General features: G+C 42.5%; 1 protein-coding gene across 5 annotated transcripts in view; it reads right to left on the bottom strand.

Moving 5' to 3' along the window:
• Window positions 1-22905, bottom strand: part of mcf2l2 (MCF.2 cell line derived transforming sequence-like 2) — a 193490-nt gene that overhangs the window by 116048 nt on the left and 54537 nt on the right. For 4 of the 5 annotated variants that reach the window (XM_042512814.1, XM_042512812.1, XM_042512803.1 and 1 more), the window contains exons 3-14: window positions 22697-22811; window positions 20666-20756; window positions 19656-19775; window positions 16947-17063; window positions 16686-16835; window positions 13767-13891; window positions 13533-13647; window positions 12803-12922; window positions 11772-11963; window positions 8353-8544; window positions 8071-8257; window positions 7744-7847 (exon numbers count right to left, since the gene is read on the bottom strand). In XM_042512814.1, the coding sequence (XP_042368748.1) occupies window positions 7744-7847; window positions 8071-8257; window positions 8353-8544; window positions 11772-11963; window positions 12803-12922; window positions 13533-13647; window positions 13767-13891; window positions 16686-16835; window positions 16947-17063; window positions 19656-19775; window positions 20666-20756; window positions 22697-22811 (1628 nt within the window). The remainder of the gene's footprint in view (window positions 1-7743; window positions 7848-8070; window positions 8258-8352; window positions 8545-11771; window positions 11964-12802; window positions 12923-13532; window positions 13648-13766; window positions 13892-16685; window positions 16836-16946; window positions 17064-19655; window positions 19776-20665; window positions 20757-22696; window positions 22812-22905) is intronic. The other variant, XM_042512811.1, reaches the window with a different exon arrangement.

Here is a 22905-nt window from a genome sequence, read left to right as displayed (position 1 = left end):
AAGGAGGAACTACAGAGGATGGAAAGAAACGGCATCATTGAGAGAGTGACACAGCCTACAGACTGGTGTGCACCCATGGTGCCAGTCCTGAAGAGGAGCACAGGTAAAGCCCGCATCTGTGTTGATCTCAAAAAGCTAAATGAGGCTGTTAAGAGAGAACAGTTCATCCTGCCTACGCCAGATGAGATAACAGCTAGGCTAAGCGGAGCCACTGTCTTCTCTTCACTTGATGCCACCAGCGGCTTCTTCCAAATACCACTCCATCTTGAGAGCTGCAAGCTTACTACCTTCATCACGCCCTTCGGCCGGTTTCACTTCAAGCGACTGCCATTCGGCATAACCAGCGCACCTGAAATCTTCCAGAGGAAGATGATTGAGACCCTTCAAGGACTGGAGGGTGTCGAGGTTTTCATGGATGACATTCTTGTGTATGGGACCACAGAAGTGGAGCACGGCAGCCGCCTGAAAAAGGTGATGTAGCGCATTGAGTCAGCTGGTCTGAAGCTCAATAAAGAAAAGAGCTCCATCAAGCAGAGTCAGCTGCGGTTCCTCGGGCACCTCATCGACAAGTCTGGGATCCGTCCCGATCCTGACAAGGTGGAGGCCATTCGGCAGCTGTCACCACCAGCAGATGTGCAGGAACTGAAGAGGATACTGGGAATGGTGAATTATCTGGGACGATACATCCCCAACCTCTCAACTGTGGGACAGCCACTATATGAACTCCTTAAAAGCAAGAATGCATGGACCTGGAGCCACGCACAGCAAACAGCCTTCGAACACATTAAAGAACTGCTAACAACTGCACCTGTACTCGCCTATTATGATCTGAGTAAACCTACTGCTGTGTCGGCTGACGCAAGCAGTTATGGACTGGGAGGTGTGCTAATGCAACTCCATGGGGAGCAGTGGCAACCAGTGGCATATTGCTCCAGACGCCTCACCGAAGCAGAGACTCGCTATGCCCAGATTGAAAAAGAAGCTCTGGCGGGCATGTGGGCATGTGAGAAGTTTGACAGGTACCTCAGTGGACTACAGCAGTTCAAGCTTGTAACAGATCACAAGCCGCTTGTACCTCTCATCAACAGCCGCAGCCTGGATAACGTGCCTCTGCAATGTCAGCGCCTTCTGATGAGGCTCATGAGATTCAACCCAGTAGCAGAGTACGCTCCGGGGAAAACCCTCATCGTTGCAGACACACTGTCACGTAGCCCGCTAGCTAGCACATGTGTAGAGACTGACACACACACTGACGTGGCATGCTATGTGGCTAGTGTGATGGAAGGGATTCCAGCATCCACCAGCAAGATGGAGGAAATCAGAGCAGCGACAGCTACTGACACAGAACTGCTGTCGGTCATGAAACTCATAAAGACAGGGTGGCCTGAGCACACTAGCAAAGTGCCCATAGATGTGAGAGCTTATGTCCAAGTGAAATCAGAGCTGTCAGAGTACAATGGACTTGTCATAAGAGGAAGCAGGATCGTTGTGCCAAGGTCAGGCGAAATTCTTCTAAAAATCCACGAAGGACACCAGGGCCTGACCAAATGTCGAGAAAGAGCCTGCTCATCAGTGTGGTGGCCTGGACTCTCTACAGAGATAAGCAAACTTGTGACATCATGCCAGGTGTGTTGTGAACAGAAAAGGACACAACGAAAAGAACCTCTCATCTCCACACCACTCCCTGAGCGACCCTGGAAGAGAGTCGCAATGGACCTTTGTGAGCATGAGCGCCAAAACTACCTGGTAATCTCTGATTACTACTCAAGATTCATTGAAATACTGCACCTGCCCTCAACAACATCAGGACAGGTTATCCAAAAGCTCAAATCAGTCTTCGCAAGGTTCGGAATCCCAGATGAGGTGGTGAGCGACAATGGACTCCAGTTTTCCAGTGCAGAGTTCCAGCAGTTCGCTAAGCAGCTCGACTTCAAACACTGCACGTCTAGCCCTCATCATCCCCAAGGCAATGGACATGCAGAGAGAGCTGTCCAAACAGCAAAGAAAATTCTCAAACAGAAAGATCCTGCAATCGCTCTCATGAACTATAGGTCCACTCCCTGCTCCACTACAGGCTACAGCCCAGCTGAGTTGTTAATGGGGAGGAATATTAGGACCACACTCCCAACCTTAGAGGAAAATCTCACTCCAAAATGGCCCAGCTTGGCAGCTGTGAAAGAGAAGGACAGGAGGGAGAACACCAGACAGGCCCACTACTTCAACCGTCGTCATGGAGCCAGACCCTTACCTGCCCTGCAACCGGGAGATGTTGTATACTCCAAGTTGGACCATGAGAAGTCGTGGTCCTTGCCTGCAGTGATCTCAAGTGAGAGCAACACCCCGAGATCGTATGTCATCAGGACGCAGCAGGGGGCTGAGCTTAGGCGGAACCGCCGTCACCTTCAACCGGGGCCGGTTTCCCAGCCCACACCTGCAGCGCCCTGTGAGACAGCAGAGACAGATGCGCATTCTGACTGTGCTACTTTGTTGGGGACTGCTCCTCCTGTCAGTCAGAGTGTGACTATGCCCCAAACCCCTTTGCCTGCTCAGCCTGTGACCAGATCTGGGCGAGTTTGCAAGCCAGTCAACAGGCTGGACCTGTAGACGGGTGAAGGACTCATGGACTCTGGGGGGGGGGGTTGAAAACAAAAATGAAAAAAAAAAAAAAAAAAAGAAGGGGAACAGTGTGAGATGCACAGTATATTGCCACTGATGTTGATGATGCTTATTTGTGGTAAATTTAGGTCTATTGTGATGTTAAGCGTAGTAGTCTAAGTTGAGCAACAGCAACAGTAACACTACAGTATTTTCAGAGTTGAAAAGTAACCAGTAAGCCTTGATTTGTCTTACTCGGAGTTCATATTGTTTTGACAAGCACTCTTGAGATAGCCATTTTCAGTTAGAGAGTTTCTGTGCTGTTATTGAGGTAATAACACAAAAGAAAAGGGGGAGATGTCATATAAAGTGGATGTGTAATGTGCCTGCGCATTACTAGGAGTTTTACGGTAACACATGGGAGAGTAAAACAGGGAGATCTCACAAACACTTTTGCGAGTACATGTCTGTATGCTATGCTCCGTGCTACCTGAAATGTTCATTAAAACATAGCTCCGGCTAAAAGAGTAAGAAGCCTCCTGAACAATCATTCTACACTGTCCTGTGGGATTTTTCGAACTGTGTGCCTTCATTTCGAATAGAAAAACTGGGACTGTGAAAGTCCCCAGGTGGCATTGTCTGCAACTTTTCTGCTCCGCTCGCTTTGCCACACTTTGCCCTGCAGCTCACAGTTCAAAAGGTTTAGTTTCCCAGTGATGTCAGTTAAAAATGCAAGGTCAAGTATCCACTCAGTGTCCTCCAGCGGAGAGGTGTCTTCACCTTTGGACTGCATGAACTCTTTGATTTCACCCAAAAGCGACAAAAAACGTTACAAAATCCATCCCTGCTCAGCCATCTTATTTCTGTGTGCAGTAACAGGTCTCCATATTCAGCTGACAGCTCTTCCAATAGCACCTTAAATGTTCTGTGCTGTTTCGCTTTGGAGCGGATGCCGTTTATAATATTCACGACAGGAGTCATCACATGCTCAAAGCCATCACTTTTGCACATATCGCCTGCTGGTGAATGATGCAGTGGTAATGCAGAAATGGTGGGAAGACTGTGTCACCTTTACAGTGTGCGATAAAACCTGCATGTCGGCCGGTCATAGCAGGAGCTCCGTCTGTAGTCACCGATACCAGCTTTTCCAGTGGTACTTTTTTCTCCACGGAAAAACTCTTCACTGCGTTATAAATGTCATTTCCCTTCGTAGTTGTCTTCAGGGGCAGTAGTGTCAGGAGTTCTTCTTTTGTGGAGAAATCATCAAATACCATCCGAATAATCATCAGCTGCGCGGTACTGCTGTTGTCCACAGACTCGTCGCACTGGATGCTAAACCACCTGTACCTCGCCAGATACCGGTCCAGCTGCTCTGTCAAGTTCCCAGACATAGCAGACACCCTTCTAGCCATCGTGCTCGCCCCCAGCTGGACATCGGAGAGAGTGGGGAGGATATCGGTTCCATTCTTCTCATCTTTAAGTACAGTGTTCGCAATATCACCATGCTTCTTTGAGAACCTCCGCATCTGAAAACGCCTTCTTCTTCTTTATCAAATGTGTAGCTCTAAATGAGGCTTCGGTTGCTGCTGCCTGGTGGGTAGTTAACATGGTAGCTTTTGTGACGTGTACTGAAGTGTCTCTCCACGTTGTGCCGCTTTGCCGTCGCCACAGTCGCACCACAAATGAGACACACAGTTTTCTTTCACGTTAGTAAAAAAGAACTGTGAAACTGTGAAAATGATACGTTTTCTTCCTTTTTTCTGCCATGTTTTTGTGGGTAGAAACCGCTTTCGTCTCCACATCTTCGCAGCGCTCACGAGCTCATCTCAGCAAAGCTGTGGTTTGTCATGCGCACTAGACTGACCTCTGACCCATACTATGTCAGAGTTCGTATATTAAACTTTTAAACTTTTTTTTTTACGTTTTTATATATTAGTTTTTAAATTTACATCACTGTAAATGTAATTCAAAAAGAATAGCAACACAATTAAATAAAATTAAATTAAATGAAATTAAATTATAGACAGAGCTAGTTCGTGATTAGTGCTATTTTTTAGAACTGGCCTGCGGGTGACTGATGTGGTCGCTGCGGGCGACCATCACTGCATTGGCAAGATGTCAGAGCCTTGGTCCAGGTCCTTGAGGTCACTGGCATGGTCGTGAGATGGGAAGGCCTCCATGACTTCCTTCTTATTTGAGGCAATTTTGTGCAACCTCAGGTTAGAGCCATCAAGAATCTCTTGCATGTTTTTCACAAGCTCAACCGCTGCCTCAACTGTAGGGAAAGACTTCAAGCAGTCGTCGATATAGAAATCCTGGTTAACGAACTGCTTCACCTCTGGATCTCCATCTTGCACCGGCTGCCTCAGACAGTAGATGGCCACTGCCGGGGAGGGACTGCTCCCAAAGACATGGACCCTCATACAATACTCTTGTATCTCTTTTGCAGGGTCGTGGTCTTCAAACCACAAGAATCTCAAGAAATTGCGGTCCTCTTCCTTGACGAGGAAACAATGAAACATCTGCTGGATGTCCGCTGTAACCACAATGGCCTACTTGCGGAATCTGATGAGCACCCCCACCAAGGTGTTGTTAAGGTCAGGCCTGTTTAAGAGCGCTTGAGTCAAACACTACTCAGATGTTGCCGGGCTTCCTTGGGTGGTCCAAACCTAAGGCAGGCAAGTACCACCATTCTTCACCTTCTTTGAGAGGAGGTGCCTCTTCAGCATGTCTGTTTTGAAAGGCCTTGTCCATGGAGGTGCCAAAATCCTGCTTCATTTCAGGCTTTTTCTGGAAGTTCTGCTTGAGGGAGAAGAGACGTTTCAAGAGCTGCATCAGGTGTCGGGATCCCTGACTTCTCCATCCAGACATCTGATCTGATAGGCAGAAACTATCCTTCCCATAGTGTCAGTCACTCCAGAGCAGGTGCGAAGAGAGTAAGAAGCACTGGGGCCTTGAATGTTGAAATTCTCTGGGAAAAAAAGCAAGCAATCTATTATTCTGCTCATTGAGGATTGCATAGAGCTTCAATGTTTGTTTTTGACAGCAAATGGGGTGAACTCCAACTAAGCAGATCTTCAAATAGGATCTACCACTGAAATCATCTCCACAAACTTGCTTGCAGCGTGTTGTTACCTCTGAACATGTTGAGTCTTCCTCCCCTCCATGGTCTGGCGAGCATCCTTTGGCCCAGGGTGGTGTCCCTCAGTGGAGGGCAGAGATAAGCTTCTTGCTTTGACACTCAAAGCATGTTACACTCATTTTGCAGGATCTGGCTATGTGTGATATAGACGAGCAACATTTAAAACATATCCCATTCTCTTTCAAGAATGCTTTACATTCGTCAAGTGGTTTCTTTCTGAAGGTGCGGCATTTTGCAAATGGATGGGGTCTTTTATGTATAGGGCACTGCCTCCTAGGATCTTCATGTTCTTAGGTTGCTTATCCGATTCAGGTTGGCCTTCAGAGGATACATCTGTTTTATGAACTGAGATTTGTCTGTCTGTTCCTCTTCTATAGAGTCTTGTCTGTTTTTAAGTGAGCATCAGCTGGACCAGAAAGGCTGAAGCTTGGATCGTTCCCGATCCTTGCCTGAGAGCTGACTAAATCAACAAACACAGCAAAGGGAGGAAAGGACACGTTGCTGCTTGTAGTTGGATCCAATAGAGAGATACTTTTCCTGTAGGCTGTGCGGCAACTTCTGGACTATAGGGTTAACACCCTGTGCTGTATCGAGGTAGGAAAGACCTGGAGTATCTCCCTCTGCCTTCGCTGACTCCAGTTCCATGAGGCGATCGCTAAGCTCGCGAAGCTTTGAATAGTCTTTGTTTGTTAATTTAGGGAAATTGTCTATGCGTCTGAAAAGTGCAGCCTCAATTACTTCTGGTGCACCATAGCATTCGTTCAATCTGTCCCAGATCATATCTCCCACACCTGGTTTGAATGCATCCTAAACCGCCTCCTGTGGGTGTGCAAACAGATTGCAGTTTGATGCTTCTTGGTTGCAATTACAATTTTCTTACGCATTTAGTGGCTCAGAGTAAATGTATTGTACATTGTTTTTTTCTTTTTTGTGGCAAGGGGGGTTTCAAATAAAAGCCCTGCCTATTGCGGCATTAAATTACTTTGTTTATTAGGTTCATGGCGGGATCACCTGATTAGTTTTTGAAAAACGTACTTGACAAAGACTCCAGAGACTCAGTGCCTTCTCAAGCATCTCATCGATAGTCATTGAGCAGGATGGAGCAGTCAGGAAAAAATCTCTTGCATTAATGTCACTTGTTGAAAAAACGGCCGAGTTAAACACTTACAATTCAGCACAGGTTTATACAAACATGTTCACGGAGCTCGACACAGCTAAAAACAAGAGGGAAGCTACTTGGAAGGGTTTTGATTTTGGAAACGTCTGCCCTCATCAATTATGGAGGAAGGTTTATGGTCTAACACACCAAGACTATCACTGCACCGACAGACTGTGTTTGTCAGCAGCACAAAATAGCCTTGGGGCGTGCATCCAAATTATGCACACCATAAACCAATTAATGAGATCAGAGATAAACTGCAGCAGAGCAGCAAACAGCAGCAGGGTGGCATACTGATGGTGGAAACCCCCCTTCAGCCAGAGGGACTTTGTTTCAGCCACCATCACTCCTGCTAAAACACTGGCTCTCCACCTGCTTCAGGGCTGCTGCTGGATTGTAATTTAGTACTACACATTCACATAATTGCAAAGTGTTTGGAATAAGCTAAAATTGTTGCAGATGTTTAGAGTATTTATCTTAATTTGCAGCAAATCTTTAAGACTGACAATATTTTGTTCAGGCTGGCCAACCTGCCCCTCCTTCCTCTGACCATGGGCCCTGCCATGCTCTGTGTCCTTTCCCGCTGATCTCAATTCTGCTCACACTCTTCTTAATCTTGCATAATAATCAAAAGAAAGTGATAACCAGCAATGATAAGAGTAGTTTCAGTAAATGTCTAAAGATACACAACATAACAAAAGTACAAATGGGAGGGAACCAGTGTTGAAATCAAAGTATCTGGATTTGCACTGGGATCAATAATTGTGGGATAGTACCCTGCCCAATCAGCTCCATCTTCCTTTGAGATGAACAGAACTTTAAAAATCATTCTAACAATGGAGCGTACCTTGATGCCTCCTTTGGCCTTGCGTATGTTCTTCTTCTTGCTGGGATCAGCTTCAGCTGGCTGCTTGCCACTGTTGGAGTTATCAGAAGCTCTGCGAGCCAAAGCTACAATGAATTGAGAGGTCACAGTGTGAGTAATCATTGCTTTCTACAGAGATGTGTTACATTACATGCATGCAGTCCTATAATAATATTATTGCAAAAAGTATTACAATACTGGATCAACTTAAAGTATCAATCATGTTCCAGAGAGTGAAAGTTTAAGCCTATTATACCAGTCTCATCATATGCTGCATAAATGAGCAAGTTATAACAGCATCACACTCACGCTGCTGGCCCCCTGTAGCTCTGGGGGGGTTCTTCAATGAGGGCCGTTTGGGAGAGGACTCAGGTCGCGGGGCCACAGGCTGGACAGGCCTAGTCTGTTTAGCCGATAGCCTCTTCAAACTGACATGTCGCTTCTGAAACATCTCCTGGACGTCCTCCAGCCGCTTCAGTGCCTTTAGGACATTAGCCTGCAGGCACAAAGCTCACCATCAATCCTTCTCACCGTTCTGTTTGCGAGAGGAGATCCAGTCATCCTATTTATTATTGGTTTTGTGCAGCATACCTTGATGTCCTCGGACAGGACAACGTCATACAGGTTGTGGAGATTCCTCAGGTCTGTCAGCTGGTTCTTTTCTGCCGACTCCAGAAAGTGATCGATGTCCGTCAGTGCTGACTCTGCTCCTTCCTGTGACTGACACTTGTCCACAGCCTGAGAGGCCAGCAAGTAGATACCAGACTCACACCACTGGTTCACCTGGAGATAGCATAAATTCAAACAGGATTTTAGTGAAGGTAACAGCATCCCTTCCCATGTGGTGTCTCATGAGACCTTCAATGACATAAATCAAATGTTTTTTGTGCATTTTGATGTTGCATGATCACAGAAGGAAAATCTGCATGAAAAATATGAATAAAAACTTAAAAGTAACATGCAACAGGCATATTAACAGGGGAGGGAGAGAACACGAGGTGGATTTCTATTTTTTCGCATATTTTGCAAAACTGCAATGATAACACTTTTTTGGCTTTTCTAGGTCACATGATGCTATGACTATCTGCTTGTCAGTAGGAACTGGCTCCCTCATGATGCAGCAGGTGCTACAGGAGGTGTTACTGCATCACATAACTCTTTAAAAGTTGAGCGGATCATTGAGAATCCAGAATCTACAATTCCTCTGTGAAATCGTGAACTATCACCTCCCTCGATTCCCTCAAACGTGGCTGCTCCCGTCTATAAGGGGCTCACCTTTCCATTATCACTCACATAACACGCCTATGTTGCCTTCGAAACAATGACAATTAGTGTGTTGGCTGTAATAGCAAATAAAGCTGCTAATGTTCATAATATTCCCCAGCTTGTTGGATACTGGATCTGCTGTTGTTGTGGTGCTGGGCAGGAAGTGGACATTGGGGGGTTTTTAACTAGAAATAACCACATGCTAAGAAAACAGCAGACAAGAGCAGAGTTACAGGCCACACAACCATAACACTGAACTCACAGAGACGATAAAGCTTTATGGAGCTGAGGGGACAGAGTGATGATTTTCTCTGGACTGAGTGACCCCTCTCACATACTCAGGCATTGCATCTATTTCTTATAGAGATATTGATTAGATCATGTTTAATAGAAATTCAAAAACATTCCTCCCATTATACAGTGTCAGGGGTATGAGTGGACTGCATACTGGTTTCTGAGAGTTCATTCAAGATCCCTGCTGCAATGGAACATGCTGTGTCCTATTTTGGTTAATTTCATTGGTGTTTAATTTACTTCAGTCTAAGCGGCTGTTTACATGGCAACAGTTCTTGCATGAAACGTTAAACTTTTGTTGCAGTTTGGCCTTTAGTGCACATGACAACAGCGTTTTCGGGGCCTGGAAACAACTTTTGAAACTTTTGAGTGTAATCTTTTGAAAACACCACCCCTTCTGTTGTGGTGTAAACTGGCAATGCATGGATCCTGTGAGAACAAGGCTGCACTTTGTCTGAAACGAATTGCATGTGCGCAAACAGCCATGTGTGAGTAGAAGGACAACAATAACAACAATGGCGGCCTACCAAGCTGTGTGTGTGATGACTATAATACTGAGTGTTATACACAGGTGTGTTGTGTTCCTCAATGGTGTGTCATTACAAAACTACACTGCAAACTGGCCTGGTATGCATACTCAAGCATTTTTGGGCTTTTTTGCAAATATGTGTTCACAATTTCCCAATGTTATCATATGTACGTGGATTTTTTTAAAAAACGCAAAGGACAGACTTCTCCATTTTTAGTAGGGCAGTTCTCATCAAAATGTGCATTTTACACAAGTGTTGCTACCAGCCTATTCCTCCAAATGAGGTTGTAGAAAAGAATCATTGACTTTTGTTTTGCACATGTCTGTCTTTACTTATTTATTATATCTTTCTTTTTGTTTTTACTGTTGCGTATTGCTATTGCACCATCCCCTGCTGCAACAAGTTTTGTGCTGTGTAAGTCAGTCATCACATTACACAACAGTTAACTTGACACTGTGAGAACTTCCCCTCAGTGCTCTACAGCATCTTTCAGCTCACTGTTTTCATTTAATGTTCTGCCATTGTACTTTTAAGCTGCAACCAGTGGCTGTACGGCTCACTCTGTTAGTTGGTCCATCACTTCAAAAAAGCACCAAACTTTGAAATGCATTCACAGAACTGCCTAAGATTTGGTAGAGAAAAAAGATTGGTCAGAGCCAAAGGACAGCAAATTAGCTGACCATGCCAGTTAGCATGCACACATGGCTGCAGCTATTGTGAATTCACACTTGATTAGATTCATCTCACTGCTCTTACTTTTTTCCCCCTACTTCAAAGCATTTTATTGAGAAGTGTCAATTTGCACAAATTGTAGGGAATATACTAAAGCATAGGAATTACTGATTTATATAAAAATGCAGCATGAATATAATTAATGCAATTACATAACTAGCACAGACATCGCTCTTCTTCAGAATTTTTTTTATATATATTTTTTTAAAGTAAAAATAAGAACATAGAGAAAAAAGGGAAACAAGCAAACACACAAACAAGTACAAAACAAAACGCACAACCTCGACACCCGATAGTAAAACAAAGGATCCTACATTCAGTATTACAAAAAAATCAAATGGCATTACACTATTTTTTTCTCCAAATATTGAATAAAAGGTTGCCATCAATTAATTTCGCCTGCTCTTTTCTAATATATCTTATCCTCTCCAGCTCAAGGGTACTGACAAGATCATCAAGCCACAGTTTAACATTAGGGATGCTTCCACAATGTTAGCATCTGACTGCTGTCATTAATCTTATTTTATGTAAGGCACTCTGAATGTCCTCTGTGTATGAAATATGGCATACAGATTAACTTTCCAGATGCAGCAGGCAGCTGTTTTAATAAATAAAACTCTGATCAATCCACCATACACTACTTTCCCAGCACTAAATGGCAGTTATTCAATGTGAGAGACTAGCTGGAAAACAGCAACTTAAAGAGCTTGGTGCAGACTAAAACTGAGCTAAGAGGAAAGTTAACCCTTTACTTGCATTCATTAGGTCGCCTGTATCTGCTTGATGTATAAAAAGGAAAACATTTGCCAGCTCATTTGCCTTAGAACTTTAGAGGATGTTTACTTGTCAACATTATCCCCAAGTTGCCAAAGAAATCAATAATGCCACTTTGAAGAAGTGTAAAAATCCCAACAAATTTCTGTCTTTAATCATGCTAAGAGCTTGGCTTTGGGGATAACAATGGAAGATCAATCTACCAGTTTGATTCAAACTTATCAACAAATACTTTAAATTTGCAGCTTTGTTTAAATTTGCATGTTAGAACGGGGAAATGTTCCACTAAGATGGTGAACAGGACAAATCATATATCTACTAAACACCATGTTAACACAGTCATTGAGAGCATGTTAACGTGCTGACTGTATCCTTTAACTTAATGCTTGCCTAAATGCAGTGTCATGTCCTCACCTTATCAATCCCCATGTGTATCTGCAGAGATTTGGATAAGACATCCGTCTTTTTCTTGGATTCGTTGCTGAAGTCGTCACAGACCCGCCGGAGTTCCACACATTTGGGTCGAATAGAGTCCACAGCGTAGTGGTTGCTTTGAATCAGCTGGTCACCGTGCAGTGCGTGGAGCTGGGCTTTCTCCAGTGTGGGCTGGAGGAAAAACAATTCAGAATCAGATCTTCACATTTTAAGTTGTGCAGACAAAATCTTCCTGGCTGTCCCCAGTCAGAGTGTTGACAGAGATAAATCTTTGCAAATGGGTAGTGACACTTTGCTGTGAGTAAGCTGAGGAGGAACAAAGAAAAAACATAACTCCCTAATCATTGGTATGCTTATTTAAAACACTTTGCTGGAGATAAGATGTTGGCTTTTTTCTCTCACACAATCAAGTTAATGACTGATTTGTCACTGTCACTTTCTGAAAGGTAAGTTCAGCAGTTATAATTATTGGCTTTAGCAATGATTAGGAAATAATGCACTAATGATTTAAAGCCAAGAATGAGAACAGGTTGAGGCCATCAAGTCATCAAACCTGCTGTCATAAATGTTGATTCAATAACGAGGATCATAAATATCAAGTTGGAACAAATCATTTCTTAAGGGCTGCCAACATCAAACTTGAGGTTGTAAATGTATAAAGGCAATTGATAAAGTGCAATTAACATGAAAACTGCACATTATCAATGCTTTTAAAGTAAAAAGGGTCATGAGCATCTCTTTTTTTTTGTCTGACAGTACAGCTTAATAAGTCATATGCAAGTAGTGTTATTTTTAATACGAAGTTCTTAAAATACCAACAAAAATGTTAATCATAAAAAGAGAGGCAACAGGAGTGCTTCTGGTGTCCCTCAAACCACCAGCGCTCATGAAAGGGAACACGATAAAAAAAGGAGGAACTTATAGGCAAAAAACTGTGGTATAAAAGATCCAGGTCCAGGTGTGTGTGTATGTGTGTATGTGTGCATGGGTGCGTGGGTGTGTGGACTGACCAGAGCCTTCTCCTCCAGTGCTTTCAGTTCCTTCAGCAGGTGTTCCACTCTGACCACACAATCCCCTATATCTGATAGGCTGGTCAGACTGTCCATCAAACTGTCCAGAGACACTTTGACCTAGAGAACCAAAGAGGGGACAGAAACAGACACTGAGAAACTTATAAACACGCCTAACACATCATTTTTTAGAGCAAAGTGTTGTGGTGTGAAACAAAAGCTGTGTTCGAAACTGTCCCCTCATTCACTCCCTCACTATTCTCTATGAAGTGCATATTAAATAGTGTACTGTATAGGGAATAATAAACGAGATTTTGGACACTACGTTGGAGTTTTCTTCCCTTGGAAATACACAACTGTATTGCATTATGGTATACAGGAGTTAAATGTAGGGCACAACTTTTGCATACACAAATTTGCTGTGCATTGTGGGTATTTTATAGTGCACTATATGGTGAATGAGAATTCGAACACCACTACAAAATGGCAAACCCACTATGTAGTGCACTATTTCCGTGATAGGGAACGGTTTGGTTTCAAACACAGCTAGAATCATTGTATTTACAGCTTCCAAACTGAGTCTGTTTGTTTTGTAAGTCTGTTTTTCAAAGTGTGATTGTACAGCTGAAGTCTTTTGAAGCTGTGTGAAGAGGACACACTGGCGAGATCCAAAGGTTTCAGGCCAAAGGCAGCTGGGCACACACAGAGACAGACAGATCTACAGATATACCTCTCTGAAGTCCTGTTCAAAGTGGCGTAGCTGCAGGCACTGCTCCAGTTTCAGATGATGTTTACACCAGAACTGTTCAAAGGCATTTTCTGTCTCATCCAGTTGGGCCAGGAGCCTGGAACACACAACAGAACACAACAAGAGTTACTATAGGACTGCACTGCATAATATAGATGCAGTGCAGTCCTATAGTAATAAAATGCATTATATATCATAGAAGGAAAGCTTTGTCACCTTTCTACAGTGGTTTGGTTCTCCTTTTCATCTGGGTTGAGTTTGTGGTTCTCTGATTTGGCTGCCTGCTCCTTGATACATCCTAACAAGGTGGTGCCCTGCTTCAGTGCCAGCTTCAGCTCATCCTGGTTTACACACACACACAAGTATTGGAAATAACAATATATCATCTGGAAAAAAATAGACAAATGTGTGTGTAAGGTCCTATTCTCACCTATTACCGGATCATGCAATCTATAGTCAGAATCAGAAACATTATATAGCTGTTCTTTTTTGTGTCATGTGGTGTTGCTGTGACTGCCGTGACACTTGGAAGATTATAATAAGGATAATGTGCTAAGTGTGTCAGTATAAAACTGTGCCTTACGCTAGAGTGCAAAGTATAAAACTAGTATGTAAGTTAAAAATATATAAATTTTTGCCTTTGCCATCAGGGCAATTTTTTCTGACCTTATGCATCCTGCATCTTGCATTATTTGTCCTTTAGTTTTAATTTTATCCTAAATCTACCCAAGTCTCCTCTTCCTCGTGCTTAACAGAACTGTTTGTTTTTTGGTTGTTGTATTGCCATCTGTGTGTTCCATTTTGCTTTCCTTTGTTTGTCAAAGCACTTTGTTTTTAAAGGTGCTACATAAATGAAGTTATTATTATTATTAATGACCAATAAAAATATAAGTAAGAATAACAATAAGAATATATGCAATATGTGTCACATGTTATTGCCAAATATTGCCTACATTCAAGAGTTGGAAGAATTGCATATTTGAATAACTGTACAGAGGAATACTGTGGTTGAAATATTCCACTAAATATTGCAGTGAAGAGAATGATTTAAAGAATTAGTGCATTTTAAAAACACCTTAAAATATATGATGTTTATTGACCCTTTACATTGATACCTGGTATATGCAAATTCAGGAGGCCAAGCTGGCAGACTGTAATCAAGCAATCAAACACTGGAGGAGTGACAAGACGCCATTCACTGTGAAGTGAAACTCAGTGATGGCACCATGACTCAGGACTGCCTCAAAAGTAAAGAAACTGAGAAAGGCTCAAAAGGCTCAATTATACTCTGGTGCGTGGAAGTGACAACAGAACAACTGACCACAAATTTAGCTTCTTTCTATACTAACACATTCTCATCCCAAGACCTCACATGTTGCCACTTTGAAGTGGATTTCCACATCTACATATTTCGTTCTTGTTATCCTTCTTTGTCTGCTCACTACTTTCTTGTATGCTGCTACTGTGATGTTAACACAAGCACATGGTGGGATTATGCTATGCACTGTTATGTTTAGACAACAAAAGCACATAACCAACACTAGAATGTCAACAAATGCACATGCTGGCACAAAAGGTTAGGATTAGGGAAAAGGCTTTTTGGCCTTTCATATTGTCAATTTTGGCATCACTAACTATCACTGTCACTGGCAGCACCAAAGTGTTAGCGCTGAGGGACAAACGAGGAATGCTGAATTTTCGACTGAACTACATATATATCTGAGAAATTGCTGCATCCTGTAGATTTGCAAACACAGATTAGCTACATTTGCACAGTGCTTATATGCAGAATAACTTTTAACTTTGAAAAATTTACTACACTGAACAAAGCAAACCATCTGGTCTGTGCTGAACCTTTGAGGGAACAGAGAAAACCTGTAAAAAATAGAATAAATGTAAACAAAGCTTTCCTCTTCCTATTCATTTTGCCACAATTTAAACAACTTAGCCACAACCAACAGCAACAAATGAATGACCCTTAGTCACAAGGTCGACAAGCCATCACAAGTGTTTTGACGACTCACAAAAGAATCTCGCTCTGCCACTGCCTGATGTGACCACTGGCTGTTCTCGGGCACTGTTAGTATGTTTTCCACACAATCATGAGCCAGTAGTTTGTGCATAACCCACATATTTTGTAAGGCGACTGATCACGTGACCAATGCATTTAATTGGGCTACTGTCCTTGTCCCAGCATACAACACACGGGGGGGTGACTTTTTTTATTTAAAATAAATATAAAATACAAGCTTTTCAAGTTGTATGTCCCTCGCCTAAGCCAAAATTAAAAACACAAATCCCACCTCAGTACTTACATTTTTTTAAATTGCCTGAACAGTTTTGCAGCACCCCTTCCCCCTCATGAGTGACAAACAGTCCCTATCTCTAACCACCGAAGGAGGCTGACATGATGACAAGGTCTGATTTCGAGAAATTCGATTTAGTCTGATTTCAGTCACGCTAACATGTTTTCATGTATTTTAAAAGTCCAGTTTTAGACTTTTTTTGACTAACACAATAATTGGGGGGCTCTTCTGTGTGGAGTTTGCATGTTCTCCCTGTGTCTGCATGGGTTCGCTCCTGGGTCTTCGGCTTTCTCCCACAGTCCCAAGACCTGCGTGTCATGTTAATTGGTGACTTTAAATTGCCGTATGTGCATGTGAGTGTTACTGGTTGTCAGCCCCGCCGCGACCCTTATAAGGGCAAGCGGTTACAGACAACGAATGAATGAACAATAATTCCACTTTTTTTTACATCATGTAAACATACTGAGTGACAGGAGTAAAGATAGAGGCAGTCTAAGCGGTGCATTTAGGAGGCAGGTTTTGGGTGGTTGATGTGTCACAAAACTAAGACTTTTCTTAGTAACTCTCCCCAGGGACTGTTGGACTGAGTAAACACTGAGTTATTATAAAGTCTGTCCTCACCATGTTTCTTTTCCTCCCAAATCTAACCAAAGTTACTTTACGTTAACTCTACGTAGTACAGTACATAGCATCATTCATGGGGTGCTAATTCATAGGATACAAATTGTTGTATGACAAGGCACTAATGTAAGCAGTTGATTATCTTTGTTGTCATGCATGCATCATGTATTGTCCCTGTTAATATGTGTTATTAAACGTAGAAAATCACCTTGAGGTTATCGTGTTTGTCGGTGTGTGCTATGAGCAGGTCTTTGGTGCACTGGACGTCATTTGGCAGCTCCGTCTCTGCCAGGTCTGTGCCAAACTTCTGTAACATCTGGGCTGTGCTTTTCACTGTCATAGCAAAGTTCTCGATGGCCTGTAGAGAGAGATCCACATGTGACCCTGCAGCATCCTGAACGCAGCTTCCTTCTGGACATTGTCATTAGTACTAAAGGTATACAGTATGTAGTAGTGTGTGTTTCCTCACAGTTCGGTGGTGTATCCATTGACTGTGACAGTACTCCAGGCTTCCTCCCAGCTCCCGCGTCAGCTGGCCTTTATCCACGTAGCAGTGCAGGTCCGATAGAGAGTTCAACATCACAATCTGCAAACACATGCTTTATATTATGACCTACAGTAGTAGTAGTAACTTGGCGAGAAAAAAAAGTTAAAAAAAAACTTTATAGTATATATATTTTTTCATTTAAAATTACGTTACAGAAAAAATGTGTGTGTGTGTGTGTGTGTGTGTGTGTGTGTGTGTGTTATTTATAGGTCATGGCATTTTCTTCTTTCATTTTTTTTCTATTTTTTCTTTTTTTCTCTCTTTATTTGCTTTTATTTTCAGGTGATTTTCTTACTAATTTCTTACTAATTTTGTGTTTAAATCATCTTCTAAAATCAATGGCGCTATAATGACAGCAGCCAAGGTTGTAATTTAGGGTGCAACAGGACACTGCATTAAGCCTCATGTTGCCCTTGCCCTGAGTTTTTGGTTTTTTTGGTTTTGTAAACACGGTCTCTAACAGTTTGTTGATGACACTGGTTTAGTCATAATTTACTCTTCCCTCTCTATCTTTGTCTTTTGTGCTTCTTTCATGACATCTGGGGTGTGAAGCTTTGACAGGAAGTGCAAACAAAAGTGTTCGATTTGTATTGTGCAGGTGCAGATGTGAGATGGGATGTGGTGGGCTCACAGGGCCGTTGCTATAACTGTTCTGAAATTCTACCAGTAAAACATTTGACATTACATGGAATTCATGAGCTGATCTCAATATTTTAAGTTTCACGTGTGTATGTTTAAATTTGACAACCTTTAGGCCTACAAAATAATATAGAAAAGATTAAGCATTTCTCCAATATTTTGAGGGTGGACACAGGTTGAATCTTAATTTACACTCTCATGTAGAGAAATCAAATTTAGACATAGCATAACTGCATAATTTACTTAATATTTTTTGTGCATTTTGCATTCTCTGAAAAAACAAACAAACAGTGGATCTGCCACATTTAATGTGGTTTGACACTTTGCAGCATCACTCCAAACTGCAGATGGAGGAGATACCTGCTGCCTTCTGAAGACTGTAAAGAGTCACTTACTAGTCTTTATTCTGTGTTGTTGGCATTGATGCTATAATCTTAATAACACTGAATTTCTTTGTATGTGATCATTAGTCACCTGCATTGTTAATACCAACAATGAATTTAATTAGAGATTTGAGTTGAACTTACTCAGTTTTTATCAAGTTGCATTATAATTCATTTTAAATAAGTTACATGTACCCTGGGGTTAAAAAAGCTGCAAAGGAAAATTTGCTACAGTGATCTTCTGACTGTTTAAAGCACCTTTACACTATGTTTCATTCACACACATTCACACAGTTGCCGAGGCCACTCTATAAGGTGCCACCTGCAATGCAGTTCAAACAATCACATGCACTCACACAATTTGAGGTTCAGTATCTTGACTTATAAACTGGAGGAGCCAGGGATCCAACCACTGATTTTCTATTCGGTGGACGAGGCCCTCTTCCTCCTGAGCTACAGCTGGCCAATAGCAGGCACTGCTATTTTATCAAGGAATAAGAAACTGGCGTTTATGGCTAGTTGACGTTCTGTGCTTATTTCCTTCATCTTCATCCTGCAAGTTTTTGTACTTATTTATTAATATAGTTTATTTTGCACAGTTATCTTGCTATTTTGCTATCCCTTTGCTGCTGCAATGTTGGAAATTTCCCCACTGTGGGACTAATAAAGGATTATCTTATCTTATTTTACACTCAGCAGGTCACCTGCGGTTAGAGAGCCTGCTAGGTTCTCAGTTTGAGCAGAGTTGGAGCACACTAACTTAATCTGTCAGGGAAAGCTCCACAGTCCAGTGTGGACACCGTAAGTGTGTAACACGCTGCAGCTTCGTGAGGCTGCCGTCACGTGCTGCTCATGCATGCAGTGTGTTCCAGGCCTTAAGACTTGTGGCAGATGACTTAAAAGGACTTCACTTTTTATTTAATATTTGCTGAGTCATTTTTTGTTTTTGAACATGACAAAAGGTCTGCACACTGTAGCTCCTAAATGCAATTTATTAGCACATCTACATGTTTTGTCTTTGAAACATGATGATGCACATCTCGCAGCAACATGGGGAAGCCCTGGCTAGTATTTGGGCCCATTCTATGACAGTTCGGTGTTCCTGTGCAGCTCTCCTCTGAGGACACCAATGAGGGATGACTGCATGACTGTGTTTCCTTGTATTCACTTCTATCTGACCCGGAGTTCACACCTGTGTAGAATCAGGTGGGCTTTCTTGGTCACATGCTGAGTATTCTTTATAGAGGTGTAATTTTAAAATATAAACACTGTGCATTCTGTTCCCAAAAAAACACACACTAGCAGCAGCCACAGAGAATAATCTGAATCTGAATTTTGCAGCTCCACTATGCAGTACTTAACATAAGTTTTCACTGTAAGTGCAGGTTGTGTATCATTAGCTGAATGTTTGCTGGGGAGGGTTTCTAGTTTGATACTTGACACAAGCAAAGCCTCATCCAGTGGATGTGACATGTAAAAAATGATTGTATTTCATGCATAATTTCTTTGTCATGCAGTCTGTTAAAAGTCTCCCCTTTCTAATGAATCATCCTGTCTACCAACAAATATTATTTCCCTGAGACTACAGCTGGTTATGAAGCATGCTTACCGGTACCTTCATTTTAAAGTCATCTTTGTGCAGCTTGATCCCGATGTCGGCTATTGCCCTCTGGAAGAACCTGGACGGCCTCAGCACCAACACCAGCTGCAGGTTTCCTGGAAACGCCCCCTAAATAACACAACAATAACATGTATATTTACAATACCTTTGTAAGTCATCACATTGTTTCACTCATTTAGTCATTCAGTAATTGTATTTAACCAGGCTGCACTTACCAGCAGGTGAGTACTGAGACCACACAACAGTGAGGTGTCAATACATGGGTTTGTTGGGGTTTTTTATAGCAAAGGGACTGCTATTAAAAGGATCATATTCTTATAAAATGCAGCTCAATAGACATGAAAAGCTTAAATCCAAATACATAACTCATACTGGCTTATATTTGTCACTGAAAGCACATGGGCTGAGAGTCAATGAACTAACCATGGCCTTGTAGCTCAAGATTAACTTATTTTAAAACTGCAGATGCACATATATCACCACAGTGACTTATGTTGACACTATCCTCGTTGATGTGGTATCTAATGATGCCTGCAGGCGTGTTTGCAGAGCCACACTGCAGAACAGCACAAACATGCACTGCCAGTAAACACCATAAATAGCCTGACTACAGTGCAGCAGAAAAAAAGCAGCAAAGACAAGAAGTGACAACATCACCACGTCTAATCACCGCGATTCCCTCACATTTCTGAATTTTATTTGATATCATATCAATATGTATTCTATCACTCTTATGATTAAGTCTCTGTTGTCTGAACTGCTTTAATCATGCACATCAGTGCACATCAAAGATGCATGAGTATTGTACTGAAAGCTCCAACACAATATTTATGCTATATACAGTATATACACACAATATTTCTGCAAATGACTGTTGGTGCTTTTATAGATTGTTTACAGTATAGGACAAATAAAAATAATAAACATCTTTGCTTGTATGTGGAAACTTGAATATTTATGTATATGATTTGAACAGCAGTGTGTGTTGGAGAACTTACAGCGATCCTGGACAGAGAGGCTTTCACTGAGCTCCATTTGTCCTTCCGCCGGTCGATGATGATAATGAAGCCGATACTGGCAGCATCCAGGCTGGAGACAGGAGGGAGAGAGGATGTCTTACTGGACTGCTGTGTGTGTGTGTGTGTGTGTGTGTGTGTGCGTGCGTGCGTGCGTGCGTGCGTGCGTGCGTGCGTGCGTGCGTGCATGTATGCGTGCGTGCGTGCGTGCGTATATGCGTGTGTGTGTGTGTGTGTGTGTGTGTGTGTGCATGCATGTGCTTAAGGCGTCCCAATGAACCTCCCCAAAACTACTTTATTTGCTTGCTGATCCTGAATAAATACAAGATAGGTTTACCACTCTGTGGGCATGTTGAAAATGTTATAAGACAAATGTTATAAGCCTTTCCATTTTTCAACCTTAACTTCACTGATTCCAGTTTGGGAGTTTGTGACATAAAACAACTTTTACTTGTTAGTGTTCTCTGTCTCTCTGTAGGCTGCTGTACCTTCACAAACGGGTGACGTGAGTGTTAATCGGAAGAAATACAAGCTATTTCGGTTTTTGTTTTAACGCCCTCTGAGTATCCAGAGGGCATGCTCCACATGCATCCAAAGACAGATCTTCCTCATTGTCTCACATTGCAAACTAGCTGCATGTCCACCAGTGAAATGACATCATTTTTATGAGTGCAGACAAGAGGATGCTACGTGGATATTTTTTTACAGTGTACTGATGGTTACACAGTGACACACCAAAGAGAGCTCGTGTGTGTAACTATGTGTGAAAGTTTTGCTCCTCACTTGGACAGAGGTGTGGTGGAGACCACAGCTGGACTATTGGACAAATATCTGATGAATGGCTGAGTACATCGCTGGCTGTTTTTGTCATTTTATTTTGCTTCTGCCTCTTGAGAATGACTGAAAACGGCTGCTTGCCATCAGCTGAGAGACAGCAGGGAAATACAGCGCATGGAGCATTTCACTTCTTACCCTGTGTTTCATATCAGTCACTGGATGTTAAGTTAACTGTGGCCAGTTTGAAGCTCTTTGGAGACCTTCGTCAGGACTGCAAAAATAAACTGGATAAAACAACTATCAGGTTGAGAGGACAGATGATCACTGAATGAGTATTTTGGACACTTAAAGCTGTGTTTTGGTGGTGACACAAAGCTTCCAGGAACAATACAGCCTGTTTGTTGTTGATAACACATCAATTTTTATGATGTATTTTTTTCCATTGATCTAGAGCAGGCATGTCAAACCGGTCCACAGGGGGGCCGGTGTGGCTGCAGGTTTTGTTTCCAACCAAGTAGCAGCACACCAGACTTGACTCATTTAATCAACTGATCTCCGTCTTCAGACAGTTGATTGGTCAAACTGTGTGCTCTTGGTTGGTTGGCACAAAAACCTGCAGCCACACCAGCCCCCTGTGGACCAGTTTGACATGCCTGATCTAGAGGAGCAGTGTCAATACTGCACACAGTGAGGAATATGTTGCTTCAATTGACTGTATTTTCCATCATCACTGACTAGATATCCACTTAAAACATGACAAATTTGATCTTTAATCAGTTAACCACCCTGAATTCCTGGGACCAGGGGAATTTTCACTATAGACAAACAAAGCAAAGATTGGGAAAATGTGGAGCTTAATAAGGGCTCAGCAGCTCATTTCCCCCGCAGCAGCATTATGTGGCCATCCCACTGATACTGTAAATTTTATATAGTTTCTTCTGTTAAGCTGTAATGTGATGACCAGTCAGGGGCCCATAGTGAACATGGAATGGAAATCATCACATCCTGACTCAGATGCCATGTTCACTCATGAGACTTAATTACATCAAAACCTGTTAAATGTGATTCTCTTATGGTGGTGTCTCAGAGGTTTAACGGAGGTCTTGGGATGTTACTGGTTTCCAGTGAGTAAAGTAAGGCCTTCTTTTGGCTAACTGATCACTCAAGGAGTTAGAGTCTGACTATGTGAGGATAACAACCAGACGTATTCAGTTTTATGTCTGTGTGTGTGTGTACCTGGGTATGCTGGTCAGGTAAGTAGCAACATTGAGGAAGTCTTCCTCTGGCACTTCGCTGAAGCCTGAGTACTCTGGGAAGATGATGATAGGGGCGCCATCTTTCCCTCGCCCTCCTGCAACACAAAAACACCACACACAACTTCTACAGTTCTGCCTTTCAGCACAAACTCACCCTGAGGTCTCACACTGTCTGACAGTATCACATGT

The sequence above is a fragment of the Plectropomus leopardus genome, chromosome 3, assembly GCF_008729295.1.
Source record: "Plectropomus leopardus isolate mb chromosome 3, YSFRI_Pleo_2.0, whole genome shotgun sequence".
NCBI classification, from domain to species: Eukaryota; Metazoa; Chordata; class Actinopteri; order Perciformes; family Serranidae; genus Plectropomus; species Plectropomus leopardus.
The sequence above is the reverse complement of the archived record's forward strand: the minus strand, read 5'-3'. Positions and strand labels throughout refer to the sequence as shown.